This window comes from Genypterus blacodes, unplaced genomic scaffold (assembly GCF_046128005.1).
Source record: "Genypterus blacodes isolate CSIRO-AG114 ecotype Tasmania unplaced genomic scaffold, CSIRO-AGI_Gbla_v1 ptg000015l_1, whole genome shotgun sequence".
NCBI classification, from domain to species: Eukaryota; Metazoa; Chordata; class Actinopteri; order Ophidiiformes; family Ophidiidae; genus Genypterus; species Genypterus blacodes.
The window spans coordinates 4577781-4595931 of NW_027466829.1; the positions used below are offsets into that span (position 1 = coordinate 4577781).

Consider the following 18151-nt stretch of genomic DNA (forward strand, 5'->3'; position numbering starts at 1 on the left):
CTGTACCCTAGAATATCTCAAACTACCTCAATCTGCAACAGCTCACAAGTCATTTCAGCTGATTTAGTTTTTTCTGTTATTCTTCTATCGTCATGCAATCGTTGCCACAGTTGCGGTTTGCTTCTTCTTCTTGTTTGGCCGGTTCAGGATTCCAGCAGTGAGCTCCTGAGGCACAGGGGAGTCTTACGGCTGAATGTGAAGTGGTTAGAATTATGATCAGCACCTGCAAGCCTGAGGCAACTCTGCCTAGTTCGCATGTGAGGGTAAAATGGAGCAGTCCACAATCCTGCAGGTGCTGGAAGTGCAGAGTTATGCTGTTTGTTACCGGTATTGAATTGGAATATCATGGTGAAAATGAAGGTCAGGCGTCAAATTTACCAGCTGGTCTGCATCCCAGCACTCAAATGTACTAATGAACTCTGGGCAGCGACACACACAGATCCAGAATCACAGGCCAAGATGAGTTGTTGCACAGTGGAGTCACTTCTTGATGACTCCCTCATGACATGTCTGAGGAAATCCGGATCAGATCCAGAATTGCACTCCAATGCACTTGTGACCCATCCGTTTCTGGAAATGCCTCAAGGAAGTAGCCGGAGGCCTTAATGTGGGAAGAAAGACAGTCTGTGCCGCCTTGCTTAACCTGCTGCCTGGTGTCAGCACGTTGACGGATACCAGATGAGTGCAGTCAGAGTGCCATGCACAGTGCCACAAGAAGCGTCGCCATCTATTTCACTCACAGCACTGCCCTATAATGTTCAAAGCTCTGAAGCGGACATGAAAAACACCCACAAATGCATTAATGTGTGTTTATTTATCTCGCATAATCAGGAGCCTTATTGATGTTGTGCTATTGATCTAGAGCTTGTAAATGAGCTCTTCATATGGACGTTTATGTGTGATGTTGAATTATGAAGCAGTTGTGACATCATGGCTGAATGGAACCAGACTTTATAATGTCTGTACACACACTCACCTTGTTGCGTCGCAGATAAGCGGCCAGGCTGCATCGGTGTGTCGGTTCCTGTCTCTCCATGTAGAGTGCTGGTGTGTAGTCGTCACTGAGCGGAGCTGGAGGGCAGCACACAGTGGTTGATGCCTTCTGCCACTGCCTGATAAACATACATGCACGTAGCCCTACGCATACATGCACGCACACACGCACGCACGCACACACGCACGCACGCACACACACACACACACACACACACACACACACACACACACACACACACACACACACACACACACACACACACACACACACACACAACTCCAATCACACAGTGTTCTGGCAGGTACACACTGAGCATGCAGCCACGTAGGAACTAAAAGTGACTGAGTTCTCTTTGTCCTTTTGTTTTGGCGTGATAAGAATGTGTCACTGGCTCGCTTTGTCGCAAACCACAAACCGCTCCTGAGGGACGATTAAGATTTGCCAATGTAATGGCAAATTACACATTGCATTAAAAATTCTAGCGCCGTCTCCAAATCCCCCGACGCCTCATCCTCGTCCTCCTCTGCTCTTCTTCCTCTGCTGAATCTGTGGATCTGTTTCCGCTCCGGTTACAACTTGTATTTTTCTGTTTACCTCCCCACATCGTTAATTTGCTCTGTAATGTAGAGCAGATAATAAAGGAGGCCAGCGTTTCAGTCATTAACCGTCAGCCCCCTGCTGATAACAGCGGGGCGCAGTAATCTACACAGCATTGATTTAAAGGCTGACTGGCGTGTTATTTGCTCCCCATATCACACGATGATGTCATTTGGGTCACAGTAGCTTTAGAGCTCAACACTCCATTGTCTCTCCCTGCCTTTGGTTCCTACTTTCTGTCCTCGTTGCAGTTTTTCCATATACAGATCTTAAGATTTTGTCCGTCAGAAGCACAGACTGAACCTCCGACTCTATAAAGGCTTCTGTCTCTAAATGTGGTTTGGTGAGAGCAACATTTGTGAGGGAGAACAACGATTTGTCAAGCTGTGCTGGCCGGTGTGCTCGATTCACTTTCTTCATCTCCGCGATGGCGAAATTACAGTGGAGTGTTCGCTGGTCTAATGCAATAGAGGCTCCATACGGACGACGTAATGTGATTTTCTCAGGCTTTTATTCTGTGTCTGCAGCTGGATGGAGGAGAGATGGCATCTGGATTGGGCGGCGCTGTCTAAGAAAGGCTGGCCCGTGGAGCGAGATAGAGGCAGGACAAATGTTTGTGATTGGGACGGCGGCGAGCGGAGGCTTTGATGAGGAGAGGGAGGGGGGGGCAGCGGGGGGAGAAAGGACACACTAGGTCAAGTGATTCAAATAAAGCATCATTGACCCGCCGGTACTGACTGTGTTAGTGCACGGATGCATTTCCTTTCTGCAGGTCAGCTCAGATTAGAGGTTTTACTACAACCTTGAGATGGCAGCAGCATGTGGAGGTCAACATGAATGAATGTGGGTCTACACGTGAAGCCTGTGGGGGAGGGGAGGGGAGGGGAGAGCCTGCAGTTTAGGTCTAATATCGTCCAGAGCCATCATTATGATTTCACACCAGTTGTCATTTTTGGAGTTAGTCGAACGGGCGAGTATGTCCTTCATGTCAGAGTGAATGGGTCTATACTGAATCATATGAATCATACGCCTCCCCGTAATGTGAAGCGGTCGCTCGCGTCGCTGCTCTCGACAGGGAATCGACAGCACAGCTCTGTCCGGCCTGATTGGTGCAGCTGACTCATCCGCTCCCGCCGGTCAAAGTAAAGAGAAGAGGTGTGAAATCCTGCAAGCTAAAGAGAGAGAGAGAGAGTTTGGAGATGAAACCTTGGCTGATGATGATGATGATGTCATGGCAATGAGAAGGAGCAGAATGGCTGTTCTGCTGTTGGACGCGCTTAAATAACTGAGCTGATCATCGATCTTAATCTCTCCTGCTGGAGATTCGTTTTGAAATCGCTCTGCCTCTTGTGTTACAAAATAATACGAGTGTAATGCCGCTGCACACCCATGGAAAACACACACACATTTATTTATGAATTCATTTGGGCTGATTAGACCTCTTGTCAAGATTTGTGTGGGCATATACAGCACCAGGGCTTGATTGACAGTCAGTCAAGTGCAATCAGCCAGAATTAGTGGTAAAAACATAATAGGTTAATATAATAACAATAGGGTAATAGAATCACGGAGGATTGACATAAAAACGGCCCGCAAATGGGGCAGAATTGGTTGTTTTAGTGGTTGCCGGTTTGAATCTGACCGTGGACCCTTGCTGTCAGAAACCTCTCACCCACTTCAACTTGTTTGTTTGTTGCACAGGGGCACAAATAGACAGATGATTGCCATTTCCCCACACACACACACTTATTTGGCAGGGAGATGCAGCAGGTGTATCCGAGCCGGTGCATATCGAAGCACGTATATATCACAGCTCGTATAAATAGAATATAGCATTGTTGTGACAAAGCAAAGTGCACCCAACTCCCCCTGGGCTCGCATCGACTGATTGTGTTTTGAAAGCTTTTTTGGCTCGTGGAAATAACTTCTGACCTCCATGTCCAGTTGGTGAAAATAGTAGTTCTCATCGCAGGGTAATTTTAGAAGGTAATCAATTCAAATGATGTTTTTCAGGAACACCCACACTATAAAGTCTGTAACAGTACCTGGCATTTGAGGCCTTGTTTAGGCCTTGGCCAGGAATGGAACATGAGAAGGTACCTATCAGGATTGCAGCGGGCATCCAGAATAAGCCCGTAACATCTTTGAAGCCTTTGATTGCTGCCCTCTAAATGACTCACGCGTACAGTATGTGTGTCGGGTTTCGTCCTCTGGCTCAGTGTGTCACCTCGTAGGTCATTTTCCCAACACAGTGGGCTAATCTGTCGCTGGCCGTGATCCCATCTCCGCTCAATCACCGACGTGCCCCTCCAGGCTACGTGACACACGCGCACACACACTGTCTGTTTACAGCTGTGTTGTAAAGAGAACCTCGGTTGCATCGATATTCCCAATTCCCTCCCTCTCTCTCTTTCTTCCTCTCCGCAGGGTTGCGAACCATACTCGTAATTCGGGTAGTGGACGATCTGAAAGAGCTCTTCAATGTTCTACTGTAGCTGAGGCAGCTCAGACCTAATCTGCCCGTTAATGAGACATTCTCAGGTATGCATTTGTGCGCGTGAGTGTTCATGCATTGACACCTTAGATATAATATAATCTTTGACCTGAGGATTGTAATGAAGGAGGGCCACTCGTGTCTAGCTGGCTTTATATGCTAATGGATGTCGGAACTATGCATCTAGATTCGATATTAGCAAGAAGCCTCACTCCATTACGAGTCCTCTTCGGAGACCCACACGCAATAAGATGACAGTATCCTCTTCTTCTGCTGCTGCCTGTATGAATAAATTACGAAATTCAGGGCAGACTGGGTTCATAGACGGGTTGATCCAAGAATGCAAAGCTGGCTGTATGATAAACCTACCAGCAGCTGCCACACGGGGGGAAATACAATTCTTTTTACCATCTTATTCCTTGACAAACACTAGACGGGAACGAGCTTCATTACTTGTTATTGTGTATCACAAACTGAATATTTAATAAGGCTTTTTCAGCAGTTATTGATCTGTTTGTAATTAAAAGCAGACAGTTGACCATTACAACCATTTCCTACATTTCTCCCTACTTTATCTTCAGGTAGGAAAACATTACTTAAGAGTATTTTCAAGTCTTAAAAGAACATTAGTAGTCCTCCTGCTTCTCTCCCTGTTCTCCCCTATAAACCAATTCTCAATTCATCACGGCGAAATAAGGCGACAGTAAATTTTCCATTTGGCTGAAAGACCTGACTGCTAAAGTGAAACAGACTTGGTTTTGATTACATCTGGTTCATGTCAAAGCGATGAGGATGAGAACCACGAGATTCTGTTGTGTCTGTGGAATGTGCGCGTTCTTCCTTGGACCTAGAAGCAACCAGCGTCCTTTCCTCATCTGTCTGTCTCCTTTTCCTAACCTGAAAGCCGTGCTTCAGATGGCGCCCGTGTTATAAGGTCATTGATCAGCGGGGGGTTGTGGGGGTCTGGACTCGGAGCTAAGTTGTGCGGTGATGAATGGCGATAATCTGGGGTCTGTTTGGGATTCACACACGCTTCGTCTGGGTAGGGGGAGGGGACAATAGGAGGCCTTTTGGTGAGAGAACACAAAATTTATTATAAATATACATATACGTAACAATTCCTACTTCTCTATATATATACCTTTCTTATCCTGATACTGTACACGGTTTGATCTATGTACACAAGTATGTTGCTATGTTACAAAAAGCCATGCAATATCTACAGTACATTATATAGTATAGTCTATGAAATCTACTTTGTTGTTTTCAATAAATAATAATAAATTATCCACCTCTTCTTTTTATACATTCTAATACACATATTATTTACATTACTGCTTTGGATTAACATTTTCCCTTTTTTGTTATGACCTGATGTGAATTGTCGGTGCTTATATTGACTCTAGACTCTAAGATGTGATTAGTTTTTCTCTTTTACTCCACGACCTCAGACGAGAGACATTTCTGTTTGGCCTCTTTGTCCTCAAATGTCACCTTTTTGTTCCTCTTGGGATCGATCCAGGAGTTGTGAATAATGGCGTTGTTGGGCATGGGATCGGCCTCGATGATCGACACCACTCTCTTCTTCATCTTGCTCTTCAGGACCTTCTGGAACTTCTGCCGAGTGAAGGCGTATAGCAGCGGGTGAAAGATGGTCGTCCCGTAGGCCATGACCAGGAAGCCCAGTCTCAACTTGACCATCAGGTCACTGGGGCCCACGCTCAGGATGACTGTGTTGAGCACCGTGATGGGCGTCCAACACAGCAGGAAGGTCGACACAATCAGGAGGGACATTCTGAAAACCCTCTTTTGGCGCTCTCGCCTTTCTCTGTGCCGCTTAACGGCCCGGCGCAGGGCGATGATGACAGACACAGATGTGCGCATTCCCAGCGTGGGGTTCCGGCTGCCGCTGCTCTGGGATGCATCTGTGGCCTCTTGCTGCGTTGTCATTGCTGTCATGGACGGACGCTTTTTCCTGCGAGCCTTCTTCTTCTGTGAGGCGTGGAAACGAGTGCCGATGCGAATATTGAGTGCCTGTAGGATCTTGGAGTAAGTGATGAGCATGACGATGACGGTGAAGAAGAAAATGGGGATCTGAGCGAGCAGGTGGTAGTAGAGGCCAAGTTCATTGTAGTACTGGTTAGTGTGTACCATATTGTCCACCACTGTTTGATTCAGATCAGTTTGTCTCTGGGCAAAGAAACCCACTTCAATAAAGGGCACCAAGAAACTGACGAAAGATAGCACCCAGATGAAAGCCAGCAGGGACAAGGCCCGACCCATGGTCAGAACCCGGTTGGCGGGTTTGACCGAGATGTCGTAGCGATCCAAGGTGATGGCGAGCACGTTAGCGGCGGTGGCTACGCTAGCAAAGGAGACACAGGCCTCGTGGAAGCAGCAGACGAGGGCCGTGTCTCCCTCCAGGGAGAGCAGCACCACCACAATGGTGAGAGGGATGCAGCATACACACACCAGCACGTCCAGCACGTGGAGGTTCATAGTGACAATGTTACTGACCGAGCTGATGAGGTTGGACTTCATACAGTAGAGGGCAAGAACAGTGAGGTTGGAGCTTAGGCCCAAAATGATTTCAAGCATCAGGAAGCCGGTGATGGAGACCTGGAAACTGACCGGGTAGGGATACGGGTCTGGGCTGGCTGGACTCATGGTGCGGCTGATGGGCTCAGTGTTGTCGGTGACCGTGACGTTGCTCATGGTGGCTTCTTCTTCCAGACGGGGAAGGATATGCATTATCCTACAGGCAGGGTTGAGAGGAGACAAAAGAGGGTGGTGTGTTTGACAAACATCTAAGAAACATGATCAGATGCAAAACTCTTCAATGATTGGAAACCAGTGGTGTTTAAATATGTATCGCTAAGAAGAAACACTTCAGAAAAAAGGTACTGGAACAGTTTGAGTCTTATGGCTGTGTGCGCTGCATGACTAACTAGTAACTATCCAGCTCCCATCAGACACTGGTTTTATTGCCACAATCTAGCTCAGACTCATAACACAGCAGACAGCTTTTGGAGCAACCTGGCGTTATTGTTATTTACTCTCTACAGCGGCTATGAACCAAGTTGTCCAGTTATTTGAATGCAATTTTGAGGCCCTGTTGCCCGGGATATACATCCTGACATGGTTTAAGTACATTGCTGTCTGAGCATGATGAATAGGGAGCAGGGCACTTTGAACGTTTGTTGGTCAAACTTACCCTTCCCTCCAGCACTATCTGAACACCAGGGCTGTGTACTCAGGCAATACAGTCCATAATACATCCACAGAGAAGAGCATCACACTCCAACATAGCTGGTGGAAAGTATTTCAACGCCGCCCCCCCACAACGAGGCTTTCCCGTTCACTGCTCGTCCCTCTCCAAAGAGGCTGACAGCCAGAAAAGCACCTGTCTGCCCTTCCGAACACTGCCAGGTATGGCCTTCTTGACCTCAATGGCAAACGGGCTTTGGAATCGACCACCTGCAACCGTCAGAGGTTAGGGAATCACAACTAATGTCCTCTCTGGGGCTTCTTCTGTAGCATTCCCTTTGTCCTATCGGTTTGTTTTGATGGTGGCAGGAGCACTGACGAATGGAGTGGCTCAGCGGTAAGCTGTTGGAGCCACCTCCTGTTTATAAACTCACGGTATTCCCAGGCAGGAGGGACACCGAGGACCAAAAAAACACAAAAGAGACACAGGCTCTTTCCTCTGCACGGAGCCAGAACGTACAATCCAATTCCTTATAATGGCTTTTAGCAGGTCTGTCCCCCATGCGCAGATAGCGGCAAGATCTGTCGATTCAAAGACACCGATTTCTGTCTCTCTGGGAAAATCATTGTATCCATCAGCTTGTATTCCAAGAGACGGGATTTGTCAGAGAGCCATGGCGATACATTCCAGAAGGTTATTGCCCTAAAATCCGACCGGGCGAGGTCAGCGCGTGCGTGCGGGCAGTGTCCAGGCCACGTGCCTCCCCTGGGAACACTTAATGGAAACGGCCTTCACTCGCCACCTCTGTCACCGTCCTGAGCGCGCTTGGCTCCAGTCAACATCGACTTGGAAATTCTAGTGCAGGTTTTCCCGTTTTTACCAGCATGCAGTCAATCACTGGAGATTGTGTGTTGTCCAATCAGCGCGACATGTGTTATCTCCAGTTTTAATACCTGTACGTGTCTGTGTACGTCGAGGGAGGGGAGGAGCAACTCAGAGCCGTTCTCATGGAGAGATTGAGTTAGAGAGAGATTTTGCCTGGCAGGTTTTCACGAATATCCTAGACGAGACGGACACACACCATCGCTTTGTCCGTCCTTCAGCGCGTCAATCTTCTTACACGGTGTCCTGGAGTAGAGACAAATTGATAGACAGAGAGATAGATAGAGAGAGAGAGGAGGAGTAGGAGTGGGAGAGGGAAGTGTGGGGGATGCATTAGTGAAAATAAACACAAATCCTCTGTAGAGACGACAAAGAAACTCTCATTAGCATAGCAACAAGGTGTCTCTGGTGTCTTATCACGTCGGTGTGCATCGCCTGGTGCACTTTACATGATTTCCATGGCATCAACATGACAGCGGCAAAGATAATGAGGCCGCACACGCCGCGTTTCCAGACTTAATCCTGAACTTACCCTTCTTAGCTATGCGCACTGTAAATCATTCCATGCAAAACGCTTCATGTGAATGGCTGAGCGTCTCCTGGTGATGAAACATTGGGGCAATCCTTCACCCCAGAACACACGTCCATAGTGCTTTTAAATATTGTATATCCTTGGGGTCTTTGTCACACAGACAGGGGAGGCCTCGTCGCCCGTACATATCAGCGGGGTATATGATCCATGTAATAGCTTCAAAGGGAACATGTCGGTCACTGCTCAAGGTTGTCTCTCAGTGGGATGCCGGAGTTTACGATGATACCGTGTTGGGGTTCTTTAGTGTCTAGCCATCACTGCTGTGCCGAAGAGAAATGCACACATGCTTCTACAAGTTCTATAGTGTAACAGAAGACGTGTACAGCGGCATATCGAGACTCGTTTAAGGTGTTCTGATCGGATCTATAGGTAAAGTATCTATAGGAAAAGGCAGACAGTAGGAATATCAATCAGTGCCTCTAAGTTGCTTCAAGAAATCACTCTGGTAGCCTGGGTTGTTGCGTTTCGTGCAGGCAGACATCGGCATTCGGTCCCACACACTGTCACACGCATGAACACACACACACACACGCACTCTCTGGTCTGTGGAGCGTCGTAAATCAAACCATTAAGTTATAGTGGCCCCCCATCAAAACACAGCCCAGCTCACCGTGCAGGGTAAACAGAGATGCTCCGTAGCCGATCCATGCACCATGCAGTCTTCCTCCCCTCTTCCTCTCCTTCCTCCAGAACCATGCGACAATCCAGACTGGCCGGCTGCAAACTGTTTTGTTTTTTCCTCTTCAGCTGCGGTAGTAATCCCCAGATTTAAGGGATGAGTGTTGATGAAGATGCCAGGGGTTTGCAAAGTGACAGATGTTCTCTGCCACTCTCCCCCAAGAAAACAGAGATTAGTCCTGACAGGGATGTTTCAGGGATTTTTCTCCTCTTCCCTCTCCTCCTCCTCCTCTTCTCCTCATTCCCCTCTTCTTCTGTTTCTTATTTGTCCACAATGTGTGAACACTCATCTCACCAACTCTGCCTCCTCTCTGTTGCGCTCCCTCCTCGCCTCACTGTGTGGATTGGAGTGCAAACCATCACACTCCCGGTATCTCTCTATCTCCCGCTCTGCTCCCTCTCTCTCTCTCTCTCTCTCTCTCTCTCTCTCTCTCTCTCTCTCGCTCTCTCTCTCTCTCTCTCTCTCTCTCTCTCGCTCTCTCTCGCTCTCTCTCTCTCTTACTGCGGAGGTTTGCAGTGCTCCACCAGTCCTGATTGGTCTCTTGTAATGGGCTTAACCCTTTGCTCTCCGAAAAAGGGGGAGGTATTTCCTTTTGTTTCCGACGCCGTCCTCTCTCCCCCTGTCAGTGACTCTGATATGCTGTATGGTGCGGGAGTGAACCAGAAAAAGCAGCTCCAACCAGGAGGAATCACGGGCAACACGCTGCAGGTTTCCATAAGCAGCCTGTTGAAGGCATAGCGAGCAGGAATCGCTGCAGTAGATGTGCTAATGAGCTCTGTCACAGTGTAATGAAGCACTGAGGGAACGGCGGGTAGGAAGAACAAGCAGACACACTAAGAAGAGATATTTTGCACACAAAAGTGAAGCACGAGACCGAGCGAGGCTGACAGAGAGCAGCCAAATCCTCGCAGCTGTGAGCGGGAGAAAGCGATTATGCGGGATCGAAGGAAAGACAGAAAAGAGAGATAAAGCATAGCGGCTCTGATTGATAGTTTCAATTAAGTTGCTCTGTCAAATCAGCGAGAGGTTGGCCACCCTCTATTCCTTTGTCAGGGCTCATTTGTCAGGTGTGATTATTGCCAGAGGGCATTCTGATACCTGACATCCTCGGGTAGAGAAGAAGAAGATGAGAGGGGCATCTGTTGCTCTGGCACGGCTAGCTGATAAACTAATCATTCAAACCCAAAGAAAACACAGCTGCTCTTCTAATAACTGCACTCAGAGCGGCGACATGTGCAGGCAGATGGTTCGGCGCGTTTCCATGGCATTTGAAGTCGACGTGCCGCTCTTTCAATATCGGATCAAAGTTCCCGAAATGGGTGTTACGGGCTAACCTTGGCGTTTGAATGTTCATCTTTCTCACTTTGGCGACACGGAAACGACTCAGAAAGGGCACGGCCGGTGCTCGTGTACTCGTAATTCGCCGGGATTTCTCAATGGATTCCTGCCCCGACACCGTTGAGAAAAGCCCTTTAATATAGAACAGATTGGAGGTCAAGGGGAAAACCTCTATTACGGTCGGGTTTTATCACAGCGGCCGAACTCCCCGTCGATCCGAACGATGGTATCTGCCGGAGACCACCCGTCACGACCGGATTACTGTCAGAGCAGGGAACGCGCTCGCATGTCTCGCTAAGCCTGCCGTCGTCGCTAATTCTCACTGGATCTTCACAGTGCATGGGGGGGGGGGGGGGGCTTAGCACGTGTGTGTGTGTGTGTGTGTGGAGAGGAAGTGTGTGGATGTGAGAAAAGATGTGACGAGTAGCAGATGGAGAGGAATGAAAAACTCTTATCTATGCTTGTAGGTGTATACTGGGTGGGTGGTGTGTATTTAGGTCCTTTGTACATACAGTACATGGTATGATTTATGTGTGTAATCACAGGGAAATGGCCTACATCAGTGTGTGCGTGTGTGTTGAGTGAGAAGGCTGATCACATACATTATCTAGCATTACCTGAGCCCTACACACACGGAGTGCATGCGACCCACATGGAGCCTCTGGGCTGTCTGCACATCAATCGAACACAACCGGGCTCTCCGTCAATTCCTGTGTATCCCAGAAGAACAGGCACGTGCATTTGAAAACCTCCTCGGCAACCCTGGCTGGTTAAAGAGCGGTAAATATACTCCTGCAGAAACAGCACATTCCCAAAACTTCACTCAGTTCAATAGAAGAATGACGTTAATATTTTATTCCCATTAATATTTCATCCTGTTTTTTTCTCCTCCTCTGTCACATATTTGTTAGTTTTTACCTCCTTTCACTTTCCTTTTCTACACACTGTATCCATGTATGTCTTCAGAAACGCTCTATGAAATGTTAAGGCAACTGGACTTTCTAATAAAGGCTTGTAGACGTTTCACCTCTCGTCCAAAAGGCTTCTTCACTTCTGGCAGACTGGTGGGGATTCCCAGGATAGGAGCTGAAATGTCTTCAAGCCTTTACTAGCAAGTCCAGTTGCCTAAGATTAACTTTCCTTGGATACGATGACCTGGATGAGAACCTTCACAGACATCCATCAAATGCATTTTGTCAGATTTCATTTTCATACGGTGCCGATGGGACAGCTGTGTCCGTGCAGAAGAACTGTAATCATCTGATGAAGCAGACGCTGATGGGTGGTCCTCTCATTTCACAGCCATGTGTTTGCGTGCCAAATGTCAGCAGGCAGTCTGGGCCCTGCAGTCATGGTGCTGGAGGCTGATGGGCCCAGAGGAGAACAAGCGCAAGCACTTTTATCTTCTTCCTGCAGCTGGCAACCTGCACTTCCATTTGATGCCACTGTGATTTGCTCCAGATTGCTCCGGAACAGAACTCGCTCTCTGTTAATTGTGGCGCTGGCTTGAAATGTTGCAAACCATTATCTCACGGATCTGAGAGCAACAATACAAAGTCTGGGAGCTGCTCCTGATTATTATTTGTTAATGTTGGCTGTTAGGCTTTACATGTCTTTGCCTTTGTGGTTGTTTGGCGTTTGCATCATTTTCCCTAATGCAGCACACCTGCAAGTACTGCGGTGGTAAAGCTATTAAACGGGAAGGAGGGAGTAGACGAGTGGATATCATAGCAAGCGCTGCCTTACAAGGTCCTCCGCAAGGCCAGCGTGCTTTGGCCTCCGTCCCGGCGCCTCTTTGGATTTACGTCGGCCGATAACGGATGAAAGCAGCCCTATCGTGCGAGAGGAGAAGAAAGATGAGCATCCTCACCCCCTACCCCCCCCGCACAGTCCTTGAGAATGATGATCATTGGCTGATGATGACTTACACTCTTAATCCGAGAGGAAATGTTAATGCGTCCTCCAGCGTTTCCATATAAGTCCATTAGTAGTGAAGGTGACACATATAGTGTGTTATATTGTATCTTATGTGTTAGGGAGGTAAATGTAAGGAACCATAGAGCCATTTATGGGTAATTAATGTGTGTATGTGTGCTAAAACCATGGCCACCAAAGAACTGGCAAGCTTGTTTCTAAATGGTTACCTCATTATGACCGATACCTCATTGTTACATCGGTACAATATCCTTCTAATTAAAAAATAAAAGTAATTACATCATTAGGAACTCGCAATTTGTGGAATTAAAACTGCTTCCCTTTGATGTCCTTCTTCCTCTACGTGAATGTTATGAGGCCAGATGCTTATTTTGGCGTGCCCCCCCCCCCCCCCATAATTAATAAATAATTGTAATTATGCCATAAGAACCTCATAATTACAAGATAAGTATCGATGCTGATTCTATTCCGTCAAACAACAAGTTCCATCGTATGAAAGCCTGGACTGCGTTCATGTCACACAAACGGAAACATAATAAAGTTTGATTTATATGACTTATGGTCAAGCGTATAAATATAAACATAAACCCCTGTCCCCCTGATTTAAGCTCCTGTTGGCGTCGTGGGTCAGTGAGGTTAGAGGCTGTGACGGAGGCGGGGTCAGAGAGCGTCTCGCAGCCTCTCAGCCCCCTCAACACCCTCGACACCCGCTACACACACACGGCCGCGGCGGACAGAACTCTGTGCCGCTTCCTGCCGCGCTGTCAAACTCCTCACTGGTCTCTGTCACGCAGACGCAGGCCGGCCCTCTGTTCCGTCAGCCCCTCAGAAGTCGGCGACTTCCTGTCACGACGCAACATCTGTTTATGTTAGTCATGTCAAAGAGCTCGAGCCAAGGCGTGGGAACGCACGGGGGGGGGGACCTCCTCTCACCCGCGGGGAGGTGCGAGCACAGTGCAGGGGCTGGGATTCGAGGGGAAGCACGTAGAGGACAACCATGGATAAAAGACACACACACACACACACACACACACACACACACACACACACACACACACACACACACACACACACACACATACTCCTCCCAGGCACTCAGCCATCAGAGCTCTCAGTGTTCATCATCTCATTTCTTCTGGTCATGCTGCTCCCCCAGGGACCGCATGTTACTGCGAAATGAGCCATCTTCCAAACCAGACATTGTCCTTCAACAGCCAGTGAAAGGACTCAGGTCACCAGTTTGTTTACATTCAGGGTAATTGGGTTAGCAAATTCTAAATTGCCCGAGTCTTGAAGCCATATCAGGAATATTAGATTACTTTTCACCCATACTGTGTGTAAAGGACGCCCCTGCAGCTGTGGTATGTCTGTGTACATGCATGTGGGGGTGAATCTGTCTGTGTGTGTGTGTGTTTTATGATGGGCTGAGAGTGTCTTTGCCGTCTGCTGTCCTAATCCTGTCAGTCCCACAGGCTTCCTCGACTCGACGTCTACAAACACAATGCCTTATCGCTGCGTTCAGTGGCCACCGGGGACGAAGCAGAGCGGGAATTCCTGCTTTGGCAGAGACTCGTCTGTGCCGAGGACCACAGAGATCATTAGGACCCAGCAGCACAGACAAAGGACCACTTAATGGACTACAATGACATTTACTGCCATTTTATGCTATTGTCGCAGAGTATTATGCCATTACAGGACCTTGGTTGGCATTTCTGTCTGCTAATTTGTCCGTGTTAGCTTACTGCACCATTAGTAAGGTAGACGTTCCCAAAAATGTCCTGAAGTCCACACAGGAAGACATAAATCAATCTTTTTTAGATGTTTAGTCATCTGCACGTGCTGATGAGTCCTCACATTAATGCAGAGAGGCTTTGAGGTTGGAACACTGTGGCCTTGCAGTGACCGACGCCAAAACATGCTTGTTTTTCTCTTCAGAGTTGCCTTTTGATTCTGTGTCTTCCCGGAAACGGAGGGATTAACCTCAAACGGACGGGCTTGTGAACACCCGCAGGAGGGCCGGGCTGACGAGCGGAGCCTTTCTTCCTCGCACACACACACACACACACACACACACACACACACACACACACACACACACACACAGGAACATGCAGAAAAAAAAGGAAATTAATGTAAATACACCAGGCACATTTGCGTTGACACAAAGGAGCTTCTTCTGCTTTTCATTTCACGCTCCATCTTCAACAACAATCACCGCCCCCCTGCTCTGTGGTTTATTTAGTCTTTGACAACTGTCCAGTTTGAGCAAATTAAATGCGATGCCTGCAAGGGGGAGCTTTCCAATATTATACCTTGTCGCGAGGCCGGTGTGACAAGAGCCTTTTGCTTTCCTTCCAGCTCTCAAACTGCCCATTTCCTTTACTCCCTGCTCCCCTTCACCCCCTTCTCCCCCTCCCTTCTTTCCTTCTTTGGTAGCACCGTACAATAATTATCCGGCGCTCCCCATCGTCCCGTCCATGTCCCTTGTCGCACGTTGTCAGCGAGGGTTTTCTCTGCCGGTCTGCCGCTAATGGGCTCCTGCTACGGCTCTGACAGGCCGGATGAGCCGGCTGCTGTCAGCTGCTACCTCTTCATTAAGGCCTCCGGCACAAAGATCAGCGCCTCTGCCTCTGTTTTTGTCACACCCATCGGAGATCTTTGCAAGCGCCTCCACCCGGGGTCAACACACACGCCGCCACCCGCGCCGCAACACCTCGCATTGACTCTGACACTCAACCGCCAGAATGTATGTCAGGAAGGGCGGATGCTCGTCTTCTCACCTGCTGGAAGTGTGACCTGAATGAAGCTGGCGTGTTTCCTGTAAAAACTCCACATGGTTTTTGTGTTTTTATTACTCCTGATGCGCTCGGCTGGGTAGCAGGGGAGTAGATGAGCGCCGGCGAATGTGAAGGCAGCCTCTTCCTGTTACTTCCTCCACGTTTGAATCGGAGGAAATCAATGCCAATTATGTGTCATTAACGGTTAAATGTGCCGCTTCATTGCTGATTCCTGTGCCGTGCGCCGCGGTGAGGATGTGCAGCATCATATTGAGCTCTTTGTTACACCACTGAACCTCTGAAAGACGATCTTTCCTGCCGTTTACAGAACTATCTTAACGTCCTAAAAATCGCCTTTTTGTTTTTTTGGGAGAAACAAAGACGGCAGGTGCTCGTGTCCACTCTCTCTCCCGATGCGTCAGCGGATGACGGGGGCGCGGTGGTGCGACAGTCTGCGTGGGCGTTGACCAATGTCTGTGGGTGTGCCGGGCTGTTGCCCTCGTGGACTGGCACGGGGTCAAGGTAACAACAGGCCACACACCACCGCCAGCACGAGAGGAATCTCTGTGTCTGAGGTGTGTGTGTGTGTGTGTCAGTGGGTGGTGTGCACGGTTGCATGTACAGCATACAGTAAATGGAGCGTGTTGCTAAGCTTCCCTCTACATCACTGTGTGTCATGCCTGTCGCCTGGCTATTCCTATAGAATCCAACCACTTGAGCTCGTAGTGACTGACTCACACACGTTCACATACTGTGGCGCGTCGTGTTCCCAAATGACTTCCTGTCTGCCTTGTCTGATGCGAGAACAGGCCGAGAGTGCCGCTCCGATCTGATCCCTCTGCACTGCTCAGACCCTTTTTTAGATTTAGTTTCTATGACAGCGGATCGTCTTTTTAATTCAGGCAGAAAAAAACCACAAGGCAACTTGTAAATCACAGCGAGAGGCAAAGTCACGTACATTCACGCTGTAAGTGTGATATAAGTTACAAACGATGGCGGGAGGACGTATAAGCAGGCTGTTTAGTGGGCCTGCAGAAAGGAGCCTCGTGTCATTAAACAAACAGATTAGATTTTGGTTCCGGTTGATAAATTGACTGTAATTTCTTTTGCTGGCTGGATGATCAGTAGAGATTGGATTTCTGCTGCAGCCATTAGCAAAGACAAACATCGGAAAACAACATTGCTGCCTTCTGGATTTAGCGTCGTCTTTTAGGTCGCTTCTGTGTGGGACGATTGGCGTTTGCATACGATTGGAGCGGAAAAAAGTCGTCTACATGTCAGGGGGACGGTCTGGAGCAGGAAGTAGGTGCCAAACGTGGCGACCAGATGGCCGGCGACAGGGCCCGGTCAGTCTGGTTTAGTGTGATGCGAAAGGCTTGAAGTTTTTGCGTGCACGTTTTGGAAGAGAACGCAGAGAAAAAGAGAAGCGGTCAGGATGGATGATATCAGGCCATCTGTCCGCGTTACAAGTAGGTGTCATTTTTAAGAGGGTGGAAAACTCTCTCGCTCGCTTGTTCGCTCGCTCCCACTCTCCCTGCAGCTCTGATCCTCTGCATGAGATCGCACCTCACAACTGTTCCTTTGCCTCCTCTGTTGTCTTTGAGGGTTTTTTTAATTTGTATTTTATGCAACAGAATAACGCGGCGGCGGCAGTGGCGGTGGTTGTGTAATAGCGTTGCTTTCTCTCTGGGCGTTTGTGCATAGGACGGCGTGTTGTATTTGCTCTTTCTTTGTCGTGTCGTGTCCCACTTTAATTGTACCTCTCTCCTGCCTCACCTCCATTAGTACCCCCACCTCTCTCTCTCTCTCTCTCTGTCTCTCTCTCTGTCTCTCTCTCTCTCTCTTATATTGAGACACACACATGCAAAGCCGCTCATAGGAGACTTGCACCACACACACACATGCACACATGTAGGGAGTTGTTCTAGCTTGTTACCAAGTAGATAGGAGTTTGTCCGCCTACACTGAAAAAGACCAGGAGAGGAGAGAGTGTGTGTGTGTGTGTGTGTGTGTGTGTGTGTGTGTGTGTGTGTGTGTGTGTGTGTGTGTGTGTGTGTGTGTGTGTGTGTGTGTGTGTGTGTGTGTGTGTGTGTGTGTGTGTGTGTGTGTGTGTGTGTGTGTGTGTGTGTGTGTGTGTGTGTGTGTGTGTGTGTGTGTGTGTGTGTGTGTGTGTGTCTGGGCTTGGCTTAGAGCTGCTGGCTTGTTCTACTGTAGCAGGTGGTGCTCATTTTCCACTTGCAAGAAAACACTAAGTGTAGGCAGCAGAGAGGAGGTGCTGTCATCTATTTGTGCGGCAAATGCAACTGATCTAAATCGCTTCTTCTTGGCACATTGCACGCGCCATCGCATCGTATGGATACAGTTTATCCTGGCAAGCTATCAGTAACTAAATCATGTGTGGCGCTGAAACAAGTTAAATTTGGATGTTTCGCCTCCCTAATATATCCAAAATTGCACAAAATCGGCGTGCAGAAACTTACGAGGGTTTTTAATTCCAGAATTGACTGAGTGTCTGTTTATACCGACTCTGCCAGGCATTAGAGGATTCATTTCGTTAGCATTGCTTTCATGGGAGGATAAATTTGGATGACAAACAGACCGAGTAATACTTTGAATTTGTTACAAAACTCTTTGTGTTTTATATTGTTGTTA

At 48.3% G+C, this 18151-nt stretch overlaps 1 protein-coding gene across 1 annotated transcript; it reads right to left on the reverse strand.

The window, feature by feature from the left end:
• Positions 1-5235: 5235 nt before the first annotated feature.
• On the reverse strand, positions 5236-9910 carry LOC142989226 (G-protein coupled receptor 22-like). The gene is made up of 3 exons (XM_076138678.1): positions 9381-9910; positions 7303-8424; positions 5236-6843 (listed from the first exon to the last, which is right to left on the reverse strand). Exon 3 carries the CDS (start codon positions 6837-6839, stop codon positions 5523-5525), a length of 1317 nt encoding a protein of 438 aa, XP_075994793.1. The 5' UTR covers positions 6840-6843; positions 7303-8424; positions 9381-9910; the 3' UTR covers positions 5236-5522.
• Positions 9911-18151: the final 8241 nt, after the last annotated feature.

Bases quoted from the DNA above. Each gene is read 5' to 3' on its own strand.
- LOC142989226 (XM_076138678.1), bottom strand. From the start codon at position 6,839: ATGCATATCCTTCCCCGTCTGGAAGAAGAAGCCACCATGAGCAACGTC.